Genomic DNA, 23,463 nt, shown 5'->3' on the forward strand with positions numbered 1-23,463 from the left:
TCATTAAGTGTTGTATGTAACAGTTTTTCCTCTACTACTTTGAATTTAAAAGCTTCACTGAATAATGAAGTCACAAGCATGTTTAACAATAGTTCTGTATTGTTAGCATAAATAATATCCTCATTTTACTTCCTTTACCCATTCACAGTAGAGTCTAGAAAAACCAAGTCTGACTCCCTTGTTATTTCTTTGCACCGCACTGCATATGAAACGGCACACTAGTCAGTGCTGAGCATCTTTGCCCTGAAGAGCTCAGTCTGGAAGAAACTGAGCTAAGAAATACAGGAGTTAGCAGTTGGATTTTTTTCCAGCAGTAGAGTTTAAAGGAATTTTTTTCTGCTAGAGTTGTCAGTATTGAAAATGAAACTTTGGTCCTGGATCACTTAAGTTTTAGAAATGGTAGATTCAGGTCATGCATCACAACAGCTCATGTCTTTTGGTGAGACATGCAAAAATCACTTTCTGGTGGTGCTCGTCTGTGGAACTGCCTTAGGTTAAACTGCTAATGTAAACTTGTCTAACCCTCGGCCTTTAAATGCAATTACGCCTTTCCCATCAGGTCGGCGGAGGCAGACACTCATGGAAAAATGCTTCTAAAAGCCAGTCCTAACACTGGCAGCTTCTTACAAAAGCCACTGTGCTCTTACTGTCCTTTCTAACTTCTTTTCTTCCATTTCAATATGCTTCAGGATGTGTTGTGAATTCAGCTCTGTAGCATTTTCAAGATTTTCAATGAAATAGTGCAGGAGGTGATTAAGCGATTGCCCCTTCTGGTTGAACAGCCAGGATTGATCAGTCCGTTTCTCTCTCTTGCCATCCTAAGTCCTCTGACCTCCAGTAAGTGAAATAGGTGTAAATCCTGTGTAGTGCAGGTATATGCCAGCTGGCTCAGATTAAAAGGGTGGGGTAACACTGGGGATTAATTACATGGAGAAAAAGGAAACAAGTGTTCTTGGTAGTGTTCGGAGTGGGGCTGTGCAGGAGGTGTGCTCCAAGTCATGGCACCAAAGCAGAGCCTCCTTTGGCGCTCCCTGGGTCCATCTCTTGTATTCCCCTGGCGGAGACCTGGCCGCGGGGGCTCAGGCGCTGGAGAGAGGCTGCAGGCTGTGCTGTGAGCACGGGAGGTGCCGCTGGAGAAGTGTATGAATCTCATGCTCAGCCCATGGGACTTGACAAGCCTAGAGCAATATAAAGACCGAGGCCTTGTTTAAATTGCATCTTAACCTGGGGTGTGATTTAAAACCAAGATGCTTAAACTTGTGCCAATACGTACGTGGGCACTTCTTTCAATTTAATTTGATTAAATATTTAAAGCATAATGAGAAAGGTAGTCTTAGCATGGGAGGAAAAAGGAACTAAGTTATTTTCCCTGTGGATGAAACCTTGTTTTCCAAGTTTTCAGTTCTCATGTGTGACTTAACTGAAAAGCGAATACTCTGCATTGTGTACCTGACCTGTGGTGAGGAAACAAAACTAGAAACAGAAAATTCAGCAAAAGCCTCTGTTAAAATATGTATCAGACCATATTGGATTCATACAAATAGTATCAGTGAGGCCATCTAACCAGCTGGGCCCGTGTCCTCCTCTCAGCCATTATTTGCCTGCGGAAGAAGCAGAACCCAGTATGAAGTCAGGAAAATCAACTGAATTTTAATAGTTAAATTAGGGTTTGCAAAATACCACACTTAAAGAAGCACAAACTCCAAATTAATGGGCACTTGCTCTAGCACAGTCCTGCTGCAGCTGACCTTCCCATTGTGCTGGGCCATCTGTTCTCTTGGCCCAAAGTGCCGTGCGTTATTTTCAGGGGCAGACAATCGTCCTGAGCTGGTATGTCTTACCATACCCTTCGAAGGTAAATGGTGGCAGAGGGAAGTGGCCGATACATGGCATGGTATTTGTCTTTGTCTCAATCTAAGATAAGGCAGTGTATGAAAGAAATAACTTGGGACCAAGGTGGGATGAAGGGGATGTGCAAGAGCCCGTAGTTCCCTTCAATTTGGCTTAAGTCAGATCCCAATTACAGTATCCTCATTGCTCCCTGCATAAAGAGTTTAGGCAGCTGTGGGGCTCTAGAACAGTGGCAGCTTTTGCTCAGTGTAGGAGACCTTTTAGCTAGCCAGGGTTTGAATTCTGAATGCTATGCAGGAATCAATCTTTTAGGTAAGATTTTTGTCATATTTGAAGCGAAACTTGTTTCTCACATCTGTCTAACAATGTGTGTTTTCTTCTACCCTGGGAGCAGTGGAGTGAAGTGCAGCAGATGATAAATGGCACCCCAGTCTATATGTATCAGGACTGCAGTGTGCTTTCTGAGGGCGACACTGATCACTGGCTTCGCACCAACTGGATTTATCGGGGTGAGGCAGCCTCCCGCATTTATGTGGAGCTAAAGTTTACTGTGAGGGACTGCAAGAGCTTCAAAGGTGAAGTGGTGACCTGCAAAGAGACCTTTAATCTCTATTACATGGAGTCTGAACAAGATGTCGGGATCCAGTTCCGCCGCCCGCTGTTCACCAAGGTCTGTAGTGCTGGGGTGAAGGCTGGGTCACATTTTTCAGTTTAAACTTGTCATATCTTTCAGCTTAAACTGGGTGTGTCTTGCTGGCTGGGGGAGGCCAGGAGAACCAGCATCTGGGAGGGGCAGGGATAGTAAGCATTGTCCTTAGAATAAACTTTGCCCCTTGTGCCCTCTGTGATGCTCAGAGCAGTCTTTGCTACAGGAGGCACAGGGGTTCTCAAATGAGACCAGACCTCCATTCTGCACAACCACTTATTTAACTGGACACCGCGTGGGTAAGGACTCTGAAGGGTTGTAACAGTGCTGGATGGTTACACCAATTTTTAGAAATAGTAAAGCAGAGACCAAAGGAATTTGGCTTGCCTTAGGTGATAAAGCAAGTGAAGGACAGAATCGAGTTCAGGCCTCCATGCTCCTGATCATTTACTCTGATTGATATGAGATATAGAGTCTTATTTTCTAGAACTGGAAGTGATGGCTTGCTATAATGAAATTCTCCCATGTGTGAAAGTATTTAGCACCACCGTATTTTAGCTGCTGTTTCCCCCAGTGTAGTGCCCTCTTGCTGTAGAAATATTTGAATTGCAGAACACTGAGCCTCAACTTTTTTTGTAGTGGAAATTCTACAACCTAGTTCTGTCCTGAAAGAAGCCACAGACCTAAATTATTTGCCTGCCCTTTCCTCCTCTGCCATTTAAATGGCACGTGATGAAACCAAAGAACAGTAAAGGCCACCATAGGCAGAGCAGGACCCTGGTAACAGATTCCCCTCCCTCCCCGGTGCTCACCCACCTCCCCTGCAGCCTACTACATGCATTTGTGTGATAGCTCCACTACTCCTAAACATTCCCACTGCCAGAAGCAGCTTCTGTGCAGATCCTTTCATCTGCCATCCAGCTACATGGAGCGGGTGGTGTAGGAGCCTGAGGTGAAGAGGATCAGTTATCAGGCTCTCCCTCTGAGAAGAAAGACCACTCCACCTGCAGTCCAGCTCTTCCAATATCACATAGATGTCATGGAGGCTTTTCCCATATGTCCAAGCACTGAAAGCATCTCTCAGTCACTCTCACCTCTTTGTTTGCTGAGACAGTGGGCATGCCTGAGCGTGGGAGCATTTTTCACCCAAGTATCTACAGTGCTGAAATATGTTGAGTGCTGCATGAGAAGCACCTTGCAGCAGATGATCTGACCTGCATAGAGCACAGCCTAGAAACAGGTAGTTGTAGTTCACTGGTCAATTTAAAAAACACCGCTCTTAAGCAGTGTTGTGATTTTACTGTATACAATTTGCAAAGGAAAATGTCACAGAAGGGAGATTTGTTCCTTTACGGGCAGTTCCTAAAGGCCTCTAAGATCAGAGACCCAGAACACAGGGTAGTGTATAAGACCAGTGAATGACTGCAGAGGAGTTGAAAGGAGATGATGGAAAGTGTGAGGCAAGACAGGATGTGGACCCCATTGTTAACACCCCTGCCAAGTGCAAAGAAAGGATGCAGTGCACTGGCATTAGCAGCAGTTGACTACACAGCCTCTGAAAGGCTTTAGTGTAAAAGCAGTCTGAGTGCCACGGGTACCTCAGCTGCTGCTGCTTGCCCAGATGTTAAAGCTGTTGTCTTTTTCTCTTTCACTCAGCTCAACACGGTGGCAGCAGATCGAAGTTTCACAAACAGAGACATTGAATCGGGTGTTATGCAGCTGAACACCGAAGTGTGCCCCATTGGGAAGCTGTCTCGCCGGGGCTTCTACCTGGCTTTCCAGAACTCTGGGGCTTGTGTAGCGATGGTGTCTGTCCGAGTGTATTACAAGACTTGCCCGGAGGCAGTGCGGGGTCTGGCCCGTTTTCCAGAGACACTAGCGGGTTCAGAGGGGCTGACAGAAGTGCCCGGGGTCTGTGTGGAGTACGCAGCTGAAGAAGTGGGTTCTCCGCCCCGGATGCACTGCAGCACTGACGGGGAGTGGCTGGTACCCGTGGGCCGATGCCTTTGTGCTGTGGGGTTTGAGGAAGTCGATGGGAGCTGCGTAGGTGAGTATGCAGACAGACACTGGCTGTGGGCCACGGGAGAGGTTCCAGGGAGCTGGAGATCAGAGCACCTTGTAAAGTGGGATCAGGGGAGTTAGTGTGGTCTGCTCCCCTCCTGCCGGCCCCCTGTGCCTGCCAGGTGTATCTCATAACCTTTCCTCCCCTCAGCCTCTCTTTTTTGATCGCAATTTTTCTCCTCCTGTGTCAGGTGTAAGAGCTGCACACACCTCTCCACTCCCTCTTGGGCTTCATCCAGGAGCCTTCAGCTCTGGAGCTAGTTTCTGCGAGCTGTAACTGTGTGATTGACACTGACTCACTCAACAACTGGTTCCCAACCCTTAAATGGCAGCCTTGTTCTCTCAGGGCAGATGGGTCAGACACATGGAACAGTGGGTTTGCCCCGTGACTAGAAAGCTGAGAGCTGGAGAGGGGCAAGTTTCTCCCTCTGTCTCCCCTTCTGCTTGGACCAGGATGGCATTTCTGCCACGGGAAACCGCATAAAGCACATTGCACAATACCATCGGTGCCTGTTTCATTTCTGAGGAAGAGCAATCAGTGAGCATAGGAGTCACCATGCTACTGGAGCCACGGATTGAGCCAGGGCTGTTGGAACAAGCAGTGCGGCACTCTCCCTTTGTCGCAGAGGGACAAGATTCAGCTTCTCAGGGCAGCTTTGTGTGTTTGCCAGGGGAGAGGAGATGTGTCGTGTTTTGGGGGAGTATGTGTCGCTGCAGAGAGAGAGGTAAAAGAGAGCACATCTCTGCTCTTGTCAGAGCTATATGGCATAAGGCTAAGCCACAAGAAAAAGGAATCCATGTAGTGCTGTCAGGGTCAGTGGGTGCCCCGTCTCTCTGCTTGGTTCTGCCTTTGCTCTGCCACGAGGATCTGGTGCCCTTGGGAATCCCTGCTGCTTGCTGCTCATTTCGCTTGGGGAGCTGGTGGAGGCTGAAGCACAAAATCCTTGCCCTCCTCCAGCAATCCCCTCCTTGCATAGCCCAGCCAGTTTTTCCACTTAGGTGCTACAGAGCTCTCCCCGCCCTCCTGAGAGCACTGCCCTGGTAAGGGGCAGGGAAGCTGTCAAGTCTGGGCAAGCCCTGGCTACTATCACAGCACAGGTTCCTTCTACATCTGTGCTTTTATCCCACTCCGCCCAAGCACAGCTGCAGCCAGAAGTGTCTTTTGTAGGCTCAGTAGGGACCGGGGAGGTCTCCCAGGAAAGGAAGGGAAGAGCGGAGACCCTGTCGGGGGCAGGGTGAGGCACTTACCATCCAGAGCCGGCTCTCACTGGAGGATCAGAGGAGGTGGTGACTGTAGGTGGCCTGCTGGGGGTGTCTTGGGGTCCTCTCCCTCAATGGAAAAGACCAGGCACTGATTGTGCAAGGGACATGGGAACAGTCCAGGTCAGGATAAAGGCTGAGGTCACAGCCTCCACTTCGTCCTCAGAAGATGGAAGGAAGGACTTCTCCTTCAAAGGGGGTCAGGATGGAGGAAGACCTGGCAGTGTCTTCTGGTTCTGAGTTTTGCCTTAAGCAGGAGCTGACAAAAGGGAAGCTGAACCCTTCCCTCATAACAGGGAAGAGAACCAGCCCTCCATTACAGGACAGGAGGGCAACAGAAAGCCACAGGTCGAGGTTCTCAGCTCGCTCACCCAAGCTCTGGGTGAATCCCCAGCCGTATAAAGCTCTGCTGGGCACACGACGGCTCAGCCATCCCGTGATTCCAGGAAAAAACATGACTGCCCAGAGCCTCCCATAGCCGGCAAACCCAGAGCTGCACGATGAACTTCCTCGGGTGGGTCACTCACCACGAACCTAGGGCTGGCTGTGCGGCTGGCCGGCGCCTGGGCTCCCCACCACGGGCGGTGCACTGAAGGGGGAGCCGGCGCCCTCACCCGAGGGGCACCTGTGGGAGCAGGGCGGGCAGGGCCCCCCCGGTGCCCGGCCGGCAGCTCCCAGGCCTGCTTTCCCCACAGCGTCGCCGGGGGCGGGCGCCCAAGGCTGGGGAGCCCGAGGGGCCGGCGGGAGCCGGGGCTGCCGGCTGCGCACCTGCCCTGCTGCAGCCGCGGGCCGCCGGGGAGGGCGGGCAGGCAGCGGCGGCTCCCTGGCCCGCGCCCGCCCGCCAGCGCCGCCTCATCGCTGCGAGGCCCCGCCGCCCCCAGCCCGGCGCTGCCCAGCCCCCGCCCGGCCGCGGCCTGCGCCCCCCTTGCCGAGGCGTCTGGCCCGCCACCGCGAGGCCTCGGGGGCTCCGCCCTGAGGCGGCGGGGCCGCTCCCTGCCGGGCCGCGGCTGGCGGCGGGGCCCGGCTGTGCGCGCCGCTCCCAGGGCGCCGGTCGAGGCCGGCCCGGGCTTGCGCGGCCCGGCCCGGGCCCTGCTGTGCTTATGCCGGCTGCGCCCGGGGCCGGGGCCGTGCCGGCGGCGGACTGCCTCGCTGCCGCTGCGCCCCGACCCGGCTGCCCCGCTGTGGCCGTCCCAGGGCCGCCCTGCTGCCGGCGACTCGGCACCGCCGGCGGGCCGGGCGGGTTGGGGTGGCGGGCTGGAGCAGCGGAGGCCTCACAGAGGCGCCTCCGGGGACCCGGGGGCTGCACCGGCAAAGGCCCCCGGCCCCAAATGTCCCTGTTTCCCCCCCGGGGTCCGTGTGCGGTGCCGTGTTGGTGCAGGCAGTGGTGCCCGGGCAGCCCCGGGACCGACACCGGGCTCTGGCCCTGCACCTCGTCTGTTTTTCCTTGCTGCTGTCAAAGCTCTCCTGACCCAAACTGATCGACCGTCAGGAATTTGGAAATCTGATGCTGGAGCAAAGTGACAGGAGGCCACAAAGCTTTCATCTGCCTTCAGCGTGAGGCAGCGTTCTTGGTTGCGAGCGGCCTAGAGATCAAAGTCACTTTTCTTCTTGCCTGCGTCTCAAGGGGATGATGTGATCCGGAGTATCAATGGAATCTCTTCGGGCTGGTGACAATCAGTGTTGAGCCTTTGGATTCTTTCAGCAGCTTTTGCTGTCCCTGACCGCACAGTGGCATGATTGCAGCTCAGTGACACATCCCTGAGCAGTTCTGTCACTTCCCAAAACCAGGAGGTGCTGGTTGCTTCTACTTGGTGTGATTATTTCACCTTTCTGTGCTCTTTAGGCTTCACTGCTGTGAATCCTTCTGGCCCATGTACTGTCAATGGCTGTGCAATGGTATCACCATGCAACTGATGGGGTGGCTGTCATCACCTGGAGTTAACGGGGCAGCCTGCCTGCCATCCCAGGGCAAGGGGGGGGGGGGGGGCAATAGGAGTGAGATGAAGCCAATTCTCTGATGACAGTTGAGAGAGAGATCTCCACATACAGTGAGGGTAATGACTTCTTCTGAGACTGATGGTGAGGAATCTTGTTTGGCCTTTGTTAGTGGAAATGTTTTTAGGTCCCCTAGGTGTTCCTCTGCATCACATAGTAGGAATGGCTGGATTGTTTTTTGTTTTCTGGATAAAAGATCACTTCCTGTGCTGTGCTCCACCACAGTACACCATTTGTGTCAGGCTCCTGAGCAGATGGCTTTCTCCGTTGGTATCTCATAAGGGATTACAAAGGACACTGTTGCTTTTATAGCACAATACGAAAAGGGCCATTCCCACAGTGCTCCAGTTAAATGCAAGGTGGTAGCTGTGACAGAAAATCAGGGTATGCATTCCCCAACCATCTGATTAGCAATGTTTCTTTAGTTTAAGAACATTTGATAGATTCATTTAGGACAGGCTGGTAAGCCATTACATTCACAGGTTCCTTCAACCTCCCTCGCTCATTTTCTCCTTGCTACACACCTGTAAAAGTGAAGCATTGACCTTGAGATTACTGGTAGACATGCCAGTGCTTCTGTAGATCAAGCTAACAGTAATACAGCAAAAACAGAGTCAGGTGTTAGAGAGTGATGTGGCTGCTTATTTTTGTAGGCCTGCAAATAGAAAGCACGTGGCACAGATTCTCTTGCAGTTTGTGTTGGCTCTGTAGCCAGTTACGCTCAGCATTGTTAGGCCAGCTGATAGTTATCTAGATATTCCCCAGGGCTCTGCTAGGTGATGCTGTGATACAAAACTTGAAATCAGAAAAGCTCCTTCTGCTAAAAAGCCCACTGGCTATCCCATAGGAAATCAGCAAGTAGAGGACTCTGAGGAGCACAGGGACTTGCAGCTGGCATTTACAGCTCTTATTTATGGTGTGGAAAGCTTGAAGGGCAAGGTGGGCACCAGTCTTGTTTTATGATGAAAGAAGTCTCTGAGGCTGACTAGCTTAGCTTCTGTTTTCATATGGCACCCATGATGAATAAGATTTCCCTTCCTCAGTCTACAAGTCTTATTATAACATTGATCCTACCTTGAGTTTGCACCTCTTCTCTGTCTGCTGTGAGAAGATGATCAGTCTAGGTGACCTGCAGGGGTCCCTTCCAACCTAAATATGTCTGCGAGCTAAGAAAATGGAAGAAAAGTGAACAGATAAAGGAGCGCTTGAGAAGCAGGTGGTTTCTTGTTGATTTTGGTGTATTGTTGATCTGATATTGACTTTTTTGTCTCATCACAGCCTGCCAGCGAGGATTCTACCGCCACTCCCTAGAGACTAAACGCTGCCTGAAGTGCCCCCCCAACAGCTTGTCCAGTGAGTCAGGGGCTACGTCTTGTTCCTGCAATGCAGGCTTCTACCGAGCACCTTCAGAGGGCCAGAACATTGCTTGTACCCGTGAGTCTCAAATAGAAAGAACAATATCTATACAGACGGAGGGGTGAACTTACTGAGAGCAGCCTTACAGAGAAGGACTTAGGGATACTGATGGGCAAAAAGTTGGACATGAGCTGGCCACGTGTGCTTGCAGCTCAGAAACTCAATTGTATCCTGGGCTGCATGAAAGGAAGCATGGCTGGCAGGTCAGGGGAGGTGGTTCTCTTCCTCTACTCTGCTCTCTTGAGAACTGACCTGGAGTAGTGCATCCAGCTCTGGGGTGCAAAAGAGACATGGACCTGCTAAAGTGAATCCAGAAGAGGGCTGGAGCACTTCTAATGAAGAAAGGCTGAGAGAGCTGGGGTTGTTCAGCCTGGAGAAGAGAAGGCTTTGGGGAAATCTTATTGTGGCCTTTGAATACCTGAAGGGGGCATGTAAGAAAAACAGACAGACTTTATGACCGTGGCCTGTAGTGACAGGACAAGGGGCAGTGGTTTTTAACTGATAGAGAGTGGATTTAGATGCGACATACGGAAGACATTTCTATGTCAGTGAGGGTGGTGAGACACCAGAGCAGGTTGCTCAGAGAAGCTGTGGATGCCCTGTGTTTGGGGGCTAGGTTGGATGGGCCTTTGAGCAATCTGATCCGGTGGAAGTTGTCCCTGCCATGGCAGGGGGATTGGACTAGGTGATCTGTAAAGGTCCCTACCAACCCAAATCATTCTGCGATTTTTATGAACAAAGAGATGGAAGGAAATGAAATGTTGGGAAATGGGAGTGAGAGATCAGAGAGGGAGAGGCTGGGGAGACAGAGGGCTCCATTCAAAATGCATCAGCAGAAGGGAAACTGCCACAATTACTTTGGGTATTAACAGCTGGATCTAATACTTCCTTTCATGCTTCTTGTAGGCCCCCCCTCAGCTCCCCGCAATGTCAGCTTCTCCCTTATTGGCACGCAGCTGAGTCTGTGGTGGCAGCCACCCAGCGACCACGGTGGGCGAAAGGACCTGACTTACACAGTCTTCTGTCGGCGTTGCCATTTCCTGGCATGTGAGCCATGTGAGGCTGGTGTGGTATTCTCCCCCAGTGCTTCTGGTCTCACGAAACCCGCTGTGGATGTAGATGGCCTGGAAGCTTACACCAACTACACATTTGCTGTGGAAGCCCACAATGGTGTCTCGGGAATGGGACCTGCTCCTCAGAGAACAGCTCCAGCTGTCTGGGTCGCAGTTGGACATGCAGGTTAGCAGAAGCAGAGACAAGAATTTCCTGCTCATCAGGAAGAGGAATCTCTGTGAATGTTTAGGCTTTCTCCATCTTCTTCTGTCTGCTGCATGTGTTGGTATGGTATGATAAGGACTCTAAGATACTTCTGCCTCTGGCATGTAAAGTCCATCAATCATATTCCTTGCAAGTCAAAGCAGCAGTAATCTTTACCCACCAAGAGGTATGAATCCACCAAGGACTTAACAGAGGTGAGGAGGATAAAGCTGTCCCTGTCATACGCTAGTGTAGTCCAGCCTAAGTATTGTCACCTGTGTGACAGGAAGAACATGGGCTGTGGCATGAAGTATTCCCCATGACTCGGTATTGCAAAACATCCAACGAAACACAACAGAAACCCTGCTGTAACTCGGGGGGGCAGGGGGGGAAGCTTTGGAAGCATGGAGAAATAAGGATGTTAAAAACATGCAAGTTCTTGACACGTTTCTGTAGTTTGGCTTCAAGCTGGCTAGTTTGCCTGTCCTGTGAATACTTTCCAGAGTGCTGTGAAATGTGATTATAGAAAAGTGACATCGTAGTGCTCAACAGCCCTTGGTGCTTTCCTCAAGTTCTGATTTAGTCATGAAATCTGACTTTTCTTCCTGATGCTATGCAGGGGCAGCGCAACTCTGAGCTAGAGAAGCAGAGCTACTCTTGGCATGCTTCTTCACTTCCTGGTGATGATGAAGGACAAGGAGAGAACCAGGCCTGACTCTTCAGTCCTTGCAGACTGTTGAGAATTATATTTTTATTCATGAACAGCATGCATTTGCAGTCAGCTGAGAGATTTTGAGCATTTAATTTCACTGTACCCTTATGAAATGGAGCTATGTTCATAAATCACGTAGGGTGGTTGTGTTACTACTGCTGTAAAAGCACAAACCCCTAACATTTTTACTTCAAATTACACATTTTCAGTGCAGTCCTTGATTAAGTAATTTCTTCTTTAAGCAGTAATTTCTTAGAACACTGATTTTGTTTAGAAGGCCAAAGTTATCCTTCCACTGTTGGGGTAGAAGCATACTACTATTTATGGAAAGCAATTAATAACAACTGGAGATCTCATTTCCCTTTCACCACAGAAGAGAAAGATGAGGGAGTGGCAGTGGCATAGAGAGTTGGTTCCAATTGTGTGGTGTGACCAGAGAAGGAAAGCGAGAGCTTCTGGTGGAGAGAGGGCCTGGTTTGCATTGTGTTTGTCTTTCTTCCTGATGTTCTCTGTTCTCTCCCCTGCAGCCCCGGTGACAGTGTCCCAGTTTATCCTGACACAAAGAGATGACAGCAGTCTTTCTGTTTCTTGGCTTGCCCCACGGCAGCGCAGCCGGACCTCAGTGGAGTATGAGGTCATGTTCTTTGAGAAGGTGAGGTCTACCTCTTCCCCCTCTCACCCAAGGCAGGGTGGAAGTGTCCTCTTTGTTCAGCATGTATTTGTTACTTGACCCTGTTTGATTTCTGCAGGGAGAGGAGGCACGTTACACAGTGAAGCACCTCCTTGAGCCAAACGTCACCCTGAGGGACCTGCAGCCAGACACAGCCTACCTGCTTCGTGTGAGATCCATCACACCCCTCGGGCCTGGACCCTACTCACCAGAGCAGGAATTCCGCACCCTTCCACCAGGTAAAGGACAATCACTGATACCTCATTTGGGAGAAACTCACTTCTCCATCAGATTGTATATTCACACAGTACATGGATCTCTGTGTTCTGCTAGCAGTGGGTCACAGACACCACATTCTTGAGTTCCATGTCACCAGGACCAAGCCTATTGCTTTGTAAAAATGTAGAACAAGGAGAAATGTATCTTGTTTCCTTGCTGTTGTATAAAATCCACTTGTACTTTCCCATTCAGAACTGATCAGACTCAGGTTTGTTTGTTGTACTGACAAGTTACTTAACCAGCTCTTCATCTAGTTCTCCTGCAAGACATTTTGATTGTAGCTGATGTTTCTAAGTTTGAATGTTAGAAAAATGATTACCATATACCTATTTTTGTGTGAAAGTTGCTAGTGAAAAGGAGAACTCAAAGGAGCTCGCCCCTACTTTTTTCCAGCTTTGTCATTTCCACTGTACATAGTCCAGCCCCTGAATGTAACTCTGCCCCCAAAGATGGTACATGCCTCTGAAAAAAGTTCTCCACCAAAGTGCAAAGTGTAGAAGGTCAGGCTATTGAGGTCACAAGAAGACCTTTCTCCTATGTCAAAGAACATCTCATATAGGCCTCTCATCCAACCTTCTCTTTCCCTGGGTTACCTGGAGACTTCCACTTTATCAAACATTTTCTGTAATGGAGTTTGTTCTCTCTTCATTCCACACATTCTCAGATCCTCCTGCTGACCTTATGGATAATTTTAGAAATACATCCCTTGAAATTATGCCTTTGAAAGGCTAGTTTTACTCTAATGAAATAAGGACATGGAAAAAAACAAAGGCATGCCTTAATGTAACTAAATAAATAAACTGTGTAAAAGCTGATAAGGAGTTGTGTTACCATGATTGGAGTGTACTTTAAAGATTGGGCTTTTTTTGGCACCAGGAGCTTTTGGTAAAATTTTCCTGAAGTCACAGTGCCAAATGATGATGTCATCAAAGATTTTTAACCAACATTATAATGTACCACAAAGATTCTGTTAAAAATACTTAAGTTAACATGTACCTTAGGTGATTTTTATTATAAAAGAACACGTTAGAAAATACTTTCATCCAGATTATGCTTTTTATTAAATAAAAGTTGATCACTTCCTCATGCCAACAGGGAGGTGTTTTGAATGTGAAAGGAATTGAAAAGAAGTGCCAGCAAGGTTTCATTTGGTGGGAGTTCTTTGATAATACTAGAAGCATTGTTTAGCTGTAAAGGTCTAGGCATATTAGTGGAACAAGACTTGCAAGGTGAGACAATTTTTTCTAATCTGAATTTGAGAATTTAGGTTCCTTAATTTCCTGTAGAAGTGCTGTGTACCTAAAAGCTTGTCCATTTTATTAATGGATATCATTAATAAATATCATTTCACCTTCCAAATCTTGCCTTTTCAATATTAACAAAAAAGAACGTTAGCTCTGCCTCTTGATTTCTGCTTAACTAAGATGGTGATTTTTAATAATTTCAGTGGGATGAGTCAGCGTCAAATTGAGCAAGAATAACAAGTGTTAATTAGGCTTTACGCATGCTGACCATTGGACTGGATGTTAGGAAACACTTCCAGACATGGTTGTTTGTGTTGCACAAGCTGTTCCTTGCTTTAAAATCTGCTCATTTGTTGAAACAATTTCTTTAGGAATTTTCTTTCTTCTGGATGTTTTCCTAAATCCTTTTATGGAAAATATTAAAAAATGTAGATTCTCTTAGATATGGGTATGAACACTTCCTATGAATGTATTTTTAAGTTTTTGAAATAGTTTTTAAAGTTATAGGAAATAAGGTTTAAAAACACATACTTCACACCAACAAGTTAATGCAGCATTTCCTCTGATGAATTCAATATACTATATGGAAATGGATGGCTTTAGGTTGAGAATCTAAATGGAAGAAGACAACCGGTGTTATGTGAATGCTATCTGAATGCTGTCCAATCACAACATGAAACCACCTGACGCTTGGTTTTGAGAAAGCAGGAACAGGATGTTAGACTGCAGGTTTGTAAGTCAGTACTTGCTTGTTTCAAAAGTCCTGAGCAGACAGTGGCTTCTGTTAAGGTAATTAGGCAAAAGACCAACCCTAGAGACTGATGGAAGCGAAGGGGGTAATTAATTTCATAAACAAGAAGAGAGTCAAGTTAGACTGCTGGGGAAAATCATGTCTTTGCTGTGCCGTAGTCTAAGTCAGCTACTGAGCAGGAAGCAGGATCTGATCTGAAAGAGCAGTTGGAGAGGATTGGGAGGGAAGGAACAGCTGTTCTTTGTTTTTGAAAGTGTCATGGAATTTATATAGGAAATCAGGTGTTGGGACAAATTACTCAACTAGAAGACCAAACTGTAGATAAGTCAACCACATACCCCCCAGAAGGTGCTCCATGCACATGAATAACAGTATGATTAGGACTCAAATCTGGTGGCCCTGCTGCCTGGAAGACAAATGGCTGTAGCTTACCTAATACCATTGGTTGGTAGAAGTGGTTGCTACATTCCAGACAAATGGTTCTTGGTCTTTTAAATGATACATGGCCTTTCTCTTTGTTTCTTCAGACACAGGAGCTCTGTCTGGTGGAGTCATAGTCTCTATTATCTTTGGAGTTCTACTGTTTGTTGGGCTGCTTATGGGATTTTTCATCTTTCGGCGAAAGTAAGTGTTGATTTTTGGTATTGAAAAAGGTGTAGATGTAGGAATAGCTGAGCTACAGGAGCTTGAGAAAGAGAGGGAGGGTGGGAGGAAAGGCCTTGATTTCTCACGGGATATTGGATAGGTAGAGGTTAGGTAGAGAAGTCAGACCAGTGTGCTGCAGCAAGGTGGAATGAGTCTCAGTAAATAATTTGGATTAGCAGGACTGGAGGGCTTGATCTGTCTGTAAGATGGTGCTTGCTGCTGAGGACAGAAGAAAATGTGATGATTTCTCAGTTTTGTTACAAACTAGGCCTACCGTACTGTTATCAAGACAGATTAATAAAAATTTTGTTATGGTACAATCATTTCTGTATCTGCTGGTCAATTAAGTGGGCAATAAATGTATCCAGCCATTTCAAACCATTTTCCATACACCATTACCGTAGTGGTCCTCTACCCAGATATAAAATTCCGCTTCCTTTCTAAATGTCTATAAAGCTACTATTGTTTGGTTTTAAGAAGATCAGGTATCATGCTGAAAGTGTACAGAAAACATGAAATAAATAGAAATTAATCTGTAATTCAGCACGCAGAAGGATGAACAAAACTACCTGCGTGGAAACAAAGCCCTGTTTCTAAATGTAGATGAAGCATCACACTTTCTTGCTAAATGTACTCTACCAAGTAGGTGCAGTGCCTGATTCTGCTTTGCTTTGCATTACTCTGAACTCTGTCCCTGACCAATTGGGGCAGACACCCTGGAAGTCTTGCTTTTGTCTTTGCTATCTGCTGACCACTTTATTTTCATGACTGCTTATGTTCCAGGCAGGCTCGTCGGAGACAGGCACGGCCGGATTACAATACTTCAGGCTTTGATCGAGGTGAGCTTTAAAGGGGTAGCAGAACTAGGGAGAAAAGCCTGGAATGGATTGGAAGGAATGAAAAGAAATAGTAGTTTCAAACCAGACACTGGCATGGAATTTCTGATGTAATTCACCTCTTCCAGTAACAGCTCTAGTCTTCAATGTATGTCTGGTAGATTTGTTTACTGCCATTGTCAGAATCCCATGGATTCACCTTGGCTTCCGTAGCTTTGCCCTACAAAGCTTGTCCAAAGACCTGACAGGTTAGTTTGCTCTTTTGTTTCCCTTTACCATAGAGAAGGTTTGGTTGAAGCCCTACGTAGACCTGCAACCATATGATGACCCCAGCAGAGGGGTGCTGGAATTCACTAAGGAACTGGATGTCTCTTGTGTCACTATGGAAAATGTGATTGGAGAGGGTGAGTTACTTGTTGCTCTCCCCATCTTTCAGTTTCCCCTATATTTTGCTGCCTATTCCTGAGTTCATCTGTGACCTTTTGCTTCTGGTTGTCCTTAGGGGAGTTTGGGGAGGTTTATCGTGGGTCCCTGCGGCTCCCAGGGAAAGAACGTATCGTGGTTGCCATCAAGACCCTGAAGTCAACGTATTCAGACTCACAGTGGTGGAACTTCCTGCGTGAAGCGACAATTATGGGGCAGTTCAATCACCCAAACATTGTGCGTCTGGAAGGAGTCGTCACCAAAAGTAAGAGTGTGTGGGAGAGAATCATGGAATGAGAGCAGAAACTGGCATATTGCTTGGGCCTTCCTCAGAGAGGATGCTGTCAGAGAGGCTGCGCTGGGAGAAGACAGGCATCATTGTGTTAGCCTATGGCAGGGAGTGACAGGAGGGGAGGGAAGAGAGGTATGGATTTCCGACACTCATGAGACAATGTTACGGGAGGCCTTCTTGGGTTGGTGAGTGGATGAGAAGTTGGGATAGGGTAAGGGACACTGTAAGGTTACATGTGTGACACAAGGAGGAAAAAAAGATCATTGGGAGAGGCCTAAGGAGAAGGGTCAGCCAGCTGTGCCAGCAGGGTGGGTATGTTGGCTGGGCCTGGATACGGTTCTCTGTGTTGGGGCAAAGTGGAGAGCATGGATAGGCAAGAGCAGGAGAACTGCAAAAAGGCTGACATCTTTTTGTCTTCCTCAAGGGAGGCCAATGATGATCATCACCGAGTATATGGAGAATGGAGCGCTGGATACCTTCCTCCGGGTGAGAGACTCCAATCTGTAATAGGCTTGTGTACTGCTGGAACTTGCACTTGACCTGGATTTAGGACCCTGAGAGAAGACTTTAGAAATAAGATCCAGACATCCACTTACTTTCTGCTCACTAACATTTCTGGTCTCAGCAGCTGAAGCTTGATGCCATCCAGTTTGCTCAGCGTCCAGAGTGCTGTCTTTGGTAGTTGAAGTGCAGGTGCCTAATGATGACTCTGGAGACCACCACCAGTCCCTTATTGGGGGACTGTTGGGTCCTTGAGGCTGCAGCATTACATTTTGGCTTGTTTACCAATGCCCACTTTTGCAAGTTGATAAGGCCAGTAACTAGAAACCAAGCAGATTGATGTCACTTGACCAGGATCTTCTCTCACTTCTTCCATGCAGGAGAATGAGGAAAAATTTAGCCCTGTGCAGCTTGTGAGTATGCTGCAGGGAATAGCCTCTGGCATGACCTACCTTTCAGAGCACAACTATGTGCACCGGGATCTGGCTGCTCGCAACATTCTGGTAACACGCAGTCTTCAATGCAAGGTGTCTGACTTTGGTCTCTCCCGAATATTGGAGAACGATGCAGAGGGAACCTATGAAACCAAGGTAATTCAGGAACAACCTCTCAGTCTTGTAAATGAACTGTGGTCTCGGGGGGATCAGGATTCTGCCAGGTAAGAGTGGCAGAATTTCTTCACAATAGGAAACACCAGGCTGGGGGAAGATTTGGATGGAAAAATCTCTGAGGAAAACCCATAGTAAAACTGCAAGTCACAGCGTGGGTGATTCAGAAGGTGATGCTTCTCTGAAGTCCATGTTGATTTTGTTTGCTAAGAGATTCAGGGGGACTGTGGTTTTAAAATGAGAAGCAAATTAAGAGGACTGATCTTTTGGATTCAGTTAACTATATCTGGCTTTGAAGATGGCCCTGCTGTGATCAGGGGTTTGGACTCGAGACACCTACAGGTCTCTTTCAATGGAAGTTCCAGTGATTCTAATGTCTGGAGTCATCCAATATAGGGCTGTGACTGGCATCAGGCTCTTACTCCTCGTTTTGTGTAGCATTCAACTGAACAGCTTAAACTCATTCACTTTCCCAGAATGTTTCTGTCCTTTTGAGAAGTTTCCCCAGGGGTGGTTACATGTTTCTTCAAGTGAAGCTGGCCCAGTCTTTGAACCACTTTGTAAGGTCCTTGCACAGGAGTACTGGAGAAATACAGCTCAGTGATACTTGCTGGATACACTGTGTTGCTGCTTTTTCACAGGGTGGTAAGATTCCCATTCGATGGACAGCCCCAGAGGCCATTGCTCATCGGATTTTCACCTCAGCCAGTGATGTCTGGAGCTTTGGAATTGTCATGTGGGAGGTGCTGTCATTTGGTGACAAACCGTATGGGGACATGACCAATCAAGAGGTAACAGACACTGAGCTCAAGTGCTGATTAAAAGAATAACGAGGCACGTAGGCCCAACTTTTGTAGATCTCCCTCAGCCTGCAGTCTTGACGTTCTTTTGAATACGCAAGTACTGTGTCTCCCTCTCTGCGAAAAATCAATGCAAGAAGGTCAAGGGCAGTAAGCGTTTGGGCGTCTGAACTGTGTTCAGGTCTCAGCAGCAGTGAGCCAAATTGAAGACTAGTTAAATCAGCCATGGCCTTTGTGTCTGGAGATGTTCTCTGTTAGTTTCTTTCTGTCCTTGCTCTGGGGTGTTATATCTGGTCTCATTCTAGGTACAGCACATCCGTAACGTTAGCACATGCTGTTGAAATTATTCCTTAAAGCCTGGTTCCACTTTTCTCTCTGGGCCTGTGCCAGGATCATCTGGTCCTCACTTCTCGTGAGCACATGCCCTAAATGGCAAATGGGGGCTAAGCCAGTAAAGAATCAAAAGTACGTGCATATGCTGCTTCACTCTTTGACATCCCTCAGATGTCTTGATCCTTTGCTGTGCTGCCCAAACCCTACTTCATACACGTGTAATCTGCTTCAACACCTCCTGACTGCACACTGTGCAGAATGGTGAACTGCCTGCTCCCAGCCCCGCAGAGGGCTCTGCCTCCTCTTTCGAACTCTCTGCTCTTGGCCTGATTTCTCTCTGTCCTCTTGTGCAGGTGATGAAAAGCTTAGAGGATGGGTACCGGCTCCCCCCACCTGTGGACTGCCCGTCTATCCTCTATGAGCTCATGAAGTGCTGCTGGTCACAAGACAGGATGAGGAGGCCTCATTTTCAGGAAATCCGGGCACAGCTGCAACATTTCATCTCAAGTCCGCAGCTCCTCCGTCCTGTTGCAGACTTTGATCCCAGGTGAGCAGGCTGTCACTGGAAGAAGAGACTTTAAGTGAGAGATTTTCACCTCCCCGCCTCCTGCAGGAGAAGAGGCAGTGCTGGCAAGGCAGGCTGGCCAGAGGCATTTTGAATGCTCAGTGTGCAGAAGATAGTAGTCATCTCTCTCTCTGATGGTGGCAGAGGGCACAGCCGTTGGCCTGGGCACTCTGACCTCGCTGTGCAGGAAGCGGATAAGTTGGCCTAGCCCTGGCAGGGGTTGCTTGCCCTTTAGCTACTGTCTCATAGTGCAGGCCATTTAAGGTAGTTGCCTGGCTAATGAGGGTTTTATCTGTCTTTAGGGTAACACTCCGGCTCCCCAGCTGCAGTGGGTCTGATGGGATCCCGTATCGATCCATCCCTGAGTGGCTGGAATCCATTCGCATGAAGCGCTACATCTCCAACTTCCGCACTGCTGGCCTGGACACCATGGAGTCCATTCTGGAGCTCACTGCTGAGTAAGGGCAGGCTAAGCTCCCACAGGGCACCCCGGGTATGCTACAGGTAGCTGTGTCTGTCCCTGTGCTACCTGAACAGGAACTTGTATTTACTTGGAAGGCTTCTCTCCATCCTTCTGTATATAGTTAAATGGAAGTGGACTGTGAGACTAATTCCCTAACTGTCCGTGCTTGAGGCTCTTCAGGGGTCTGAGCTGTTCTGAACTCGCAGTGGACACAAACAGCAAGGGGAAATGACAGATGGCAGACAGTTCTCTAACCTTAACCATCTTTCCAGCCTTGTAGGACTTTATGAGATAATTTTCTTGCCTTGAACACCAGATGGGCTAGTGATATTGCCCCCCATCATCAGCTGGGCACTGTTCTATCACAGAGCAAAGTCCTTCTGGGCCCCTTAGAAGGACTCAGGTCAGATGCTTTACCAACGTAGCTGTGTTCTGTTGCAGGGCTGGGGATGTGCAGCCAGCTCCAGCCAGGGCAGTTACATAAACAAATGAGCAGGGACAGACCTGCTAAAGGGCTGAGACATGGCCCATATCACGAGCTGAAGTGGACAGAGCCCTGATTTCATGGGAGCACAGGCCTAGTCATAAGGTGGGAAAAGCCAGTTGACTGGGTGGGCAGAGGTAGCCAGGGAAGGGCAGGAACAGGAAGAAGTTTCTGCCCTCTAGAGGAAAGGTAGGCGCAGTAGGAGGCACTGAGAGAAAGGAAGCTTTCTGAACTAATGCTTAGTAACTGTTTCTGCCCTTATCCACATCCAAGTCCCCAAGGAACAAGAACAGCAATTAATTTCTTTCTTTCTTTCTTTTCCCTTTTCCTTCAGGGACTTGAAACAGATGGGAGTGTCACTTCCAGGCCACCAGAAGAGGATCCTGTGTAGCATCCAAGGCTTTAAGGAGTGATCAGTCATTGCTCTCTTAAGCTTGCTAAATGCCCATTCTTACCAGATATCACTTGGAATCATTCCTATGGCAATTGCTTCCAAATGAGTGACTGGGACAAGCAAAGCAAAACAAGCAGAACTGAAAGGGCTCCTGAGGCAACACCACCTGCTCTCATTTCTGTTCCCCCTTGCTTTAGCTCTACAGCAGCCATCGATATGTTCCAGAGCACTGGTCGTAGAAACTGTTCTCAGCCCTGTCTGCTGTAGTCTGTTCTGTGCAGCACTAAGTAATCCCTGTAGTCCACATACTGGAGTTTCAGACCCTCAGTATATCATGTGGAAACATAAGGATACATATGAAGTGGGTTGGGGGCAGTGGATAATGCTTTAAGATTGGAGCTGAGGGTTCAGGTAGACTGGGGCGTTCGAGGAATGTGCACAGGGACACAGACATGTAGAGACTGGGCCCATTCACTCCCTGGCATACATCCCTTCTCACTTCAGCAGCCTTCTGTCTTCCTTGTTTTACAACAGCAATGAACTATTCAGTCTTCCACAAGGCTGCTGGTAAGGGATGTATATTTTAAGTCAGCTATTCTTGCCTTAAACAGCAACTCACGGTGTACTTCTTTCTTTGGAGGAGAAGTCGGGAATAGCGGCACACCATGCTACAACTTGTGTGATCACGTAACCTCAGCATGTTGCTCTTTTGCACATGCACACTTCAGGAGGGGGGATTTACATCTCTCTTGCTTAATACTTTTACTTGTGCCATGGACAGAAAACCCCTTAGGTACCTATTTTTCTCTGCCCCTTTTTAAGAGAGAAAATAGTCTTGTTTGGCTGGATAGGGTATTTGTAACAGAAAAATGTGTAGGTGGTCTGTCTTATTCCTTCTCTGTGGAGGAAATGTTATTATTTATCAGAGCTCAAGACAGTTATAGACTGTAAATAATATTTTGTAAATAAACCTGTGGCAGAGCAGGCTGTGTTGGACTTCTTTGGGTCATTTCAAATCTGATTGGGACCCTTAATTTAGCATGTATATTGTAAATTCCAGCAGGGTCCTTACATCCACATTTAGTTGTTTCAGCCAATGTTCTTTGTCCACTAACTGCAGATTTAATGTGGAAATGCAGTTGCATTTAGGATTAAAGGATATATATGCAGCTGGTCATGTCAGACTTTTTTTTTCTCTAAATCCAGTTACAGCTGTATCCATCATTAGCCAAGCCTATCTTTGTACAGCTCCTGCGCTTAATTCCCAAGCCATGAGAAGTATTAGAAGCTACTGCTGTAGTTTGATGAAATACATGTGGGTAGTACTTTCTCCTGCAGAACAGACTGGGGGGTGGCGGTGTGTGTGTGGTGATGGTGGAAGAAAATCTCCCTCTGATGTTCCTAAGACTTTCTCCTACTTGGGAAGAGTAGTCACCTCAAGACTTATTTTTCAGTGATTGAAGTAAGTCCAGGTTGGTGAAGAAGGCGAGTGATAGCCATTCAGCAATCAGTTACTTGCTGTAGATAGCTATCGGTATTTCCTTAATTGTATAATGCTTCAAATTCTTAAGGCTATAAATTAACACTCCTGCCTCTGGGAAGGTCTTGCTTAACTGTAAATGACAGAAGGGTTATGAAGCAGAGATCTGAAGCACTGCAAATGAAAGCAAGGCAGCTGGTTTCTATTCAACCCAAGAAGCAGCAGAGTATATACAAGGACCCATAGTGAACGTGTGCCTCAGCTACTCAAGATAAGCTCTTGTTAGGTAATAAATACAAGTGGCTACATGGCGGATATCCAGGCTAGAAGATAAGCCCTGATGAGGCTGACACAAGAGTATGAGCTTGTGCCATGCACAGGTAAACTTCAGCCTACCCTTGCAAATGATAGAAAATTGGGAGTGGTTGGTCCATCAGGTAGTTGTGCTGCCATTCAGAGGGACCTCAACAGGCGGGGAAGAGGGGAGACTCGTGATGCCGAGCAAAGGGAAAGGCCGAGCCCTGCAGCTGGGGAGGAATAGCCCCACGCACCAGTACCTGCTGGGGGCTGGCTGGCTGGGAAGCAGCTCGGCAGGAGCAGACTTGGAGGCCATAGCGAACAGCATGCTGCACTCGAGCCAGTAACGTGCCCTTGTAGTGAAGGGGGCCAGTGGTGTCGGGGCGACATTAGCAAACGCATTGCTGGTGGCTGGAAGGAGGTGCTTGTTCCCCTCTGCTCAGCACTGTGTCCAGGTTCGGGGTCCCCAGTACAAAGGAACACATGGCTTACTGGAGCAAGTCCAGTGACAGGCCACTGTGATTTTGAAGGGATTAGAGCATCTGACATATGAGAGGCTGAGAAAGCTGGGATTATTCAGCCTTGAGATGAGAATGTTTTGGTGGCTCTTGCTATGGTGTATAAATACCTGATAGGTGGGAGCAAAGAAGAGGGAGCCAGACTCTCCTCAGTAGTATCCAGTGAAAGGAGCAGCTATGGGAACACACCAAAATACAATTAATTCCATTTGAAGGTAAGAAAAAAACTTACTGTGAGTGTTGTTCAACACTGGAGCAGGTTACCCAGGGAGGCTGTGGAGTTCTCATCCACGGAGGTGTTATAAAACCGATGTGGGTACATCCCTGAGTGACCTGCTCCGGCTGCCCCTGCTCTGAGCAGGGAGGTCCAGCTCGCAGGAGCTGCTGAGTCTGCCAGCCTGGTAGGGGCAGCTCGGCCGTGTCCTCAGGTACAGCCAGCAGCAAGCCTGAGCACGTATTCCCAGTAGGCACCCGTGCAGACAGAACGTATATATGTGCATGTATACATATGCAGAGACACTGCACATGACTGGCCTGAGGCAGAACACACAGCAGCCGAGCAAGCGCAGCACAAACAGCCTGAGCCCATCCACTTCCCTGGCTGATCAGGACGAACCTTAGCGGGACACCCATACAGCTACACCATGGATCCCTCTAGTGACCGAGACCAGCTCTCCAGCAG

At 48.1% G+C, this 23,463-nt stretch overlaps 1 protein-coding gene across 3 annotated transcripts in view; it reads left to right on the forward strand.

Moving 5' to 3' along the window:
- EPHA1 (EPH receptor A1) overlaps window positions 1-21,470 on the forward strand; it is a 34,573-nt gene extending 13,103 nt beyond the window's left edge. For all 3 annotated transcript variants that reach the window (XM_055807178.1, XM_055807179.1, XM_027783734.2), the window contains exons 3-18: window positions 2,246-2,521; window positions 4,154-4,544; window positions 9,092-9,247; window positions 10,136-10,468; window positions 11,726-11,850; window positions 11,948-12,107; window positions 14,670-14,766; window positions 15,571-15,626; window positions 15,905-16,027; window positions 16,126-16,311; window positions 16,763-16,824; window positions 17,220-17,429; window positions 18,089-18,238; window positions 18,934-19,127; window positions 19,448-19,603; window positions 20,427-21,470. In XM_055807178.1, the coding sequence (XP_055663153.1) occupies window positions 2,246-2,521; window positions 4,154-4,544; window positions 9,092-9,247; window positions 10,136-10,468; window positions 11,726-11,850; window positions 11,948-12,107; window positions 14,670-14,766; window positions 15,571-15,626; window positions 15,905-16,027; window positions 16,126-16,311; window positions 16,763-16,824; window positions 17,220-17,429; window positions 18,089-18,238; window positions 18,934-19,127; window positions 19,448-19,603; window positions 20,427-20,505 (2,754 nt within the window). In that variant the 3' untranslated portion in view covers window positions 20,506-21,470. The remainder of the gene's footprint in view (window positions 1-2,245; window positions 2,522-4,153; window positions 4,545-9,091; window positions 9,248-10,135; window positions 10,469-11,725; window positions 11,851-11,947; window positions 12,108-14,669; window positions 14,767-15,570; window positions 15,627-15,904; window positions 16,028-16,125; window positions 16,312-16,762; window positions 16,825-17,219; window positions 17,430-18,088; window positions 18,239-18,933; window positions 19,128-19,447; window positions 19,604-20,426) is intronic.
- The last annotated feature ends 1,993 nt before the right edge of the window (window positions 21,471-23,463 follow it).

This window comes from Falco peregrinus, chromosome 6 (genome assembly GCF_023634155.1).
Source record: "Falco peregrinus isolate bFalPer1 chromosome 6, bFalPer1.pri, whole genome shotgun sequence".
In the NCBI taxonomy this organism is placed as follows: domain Eukaryota; kingdom Metazoa; phylum Chordata; class Aves; order Falconiformes; family Falconidae; genus Falco; species Falco peregrinus.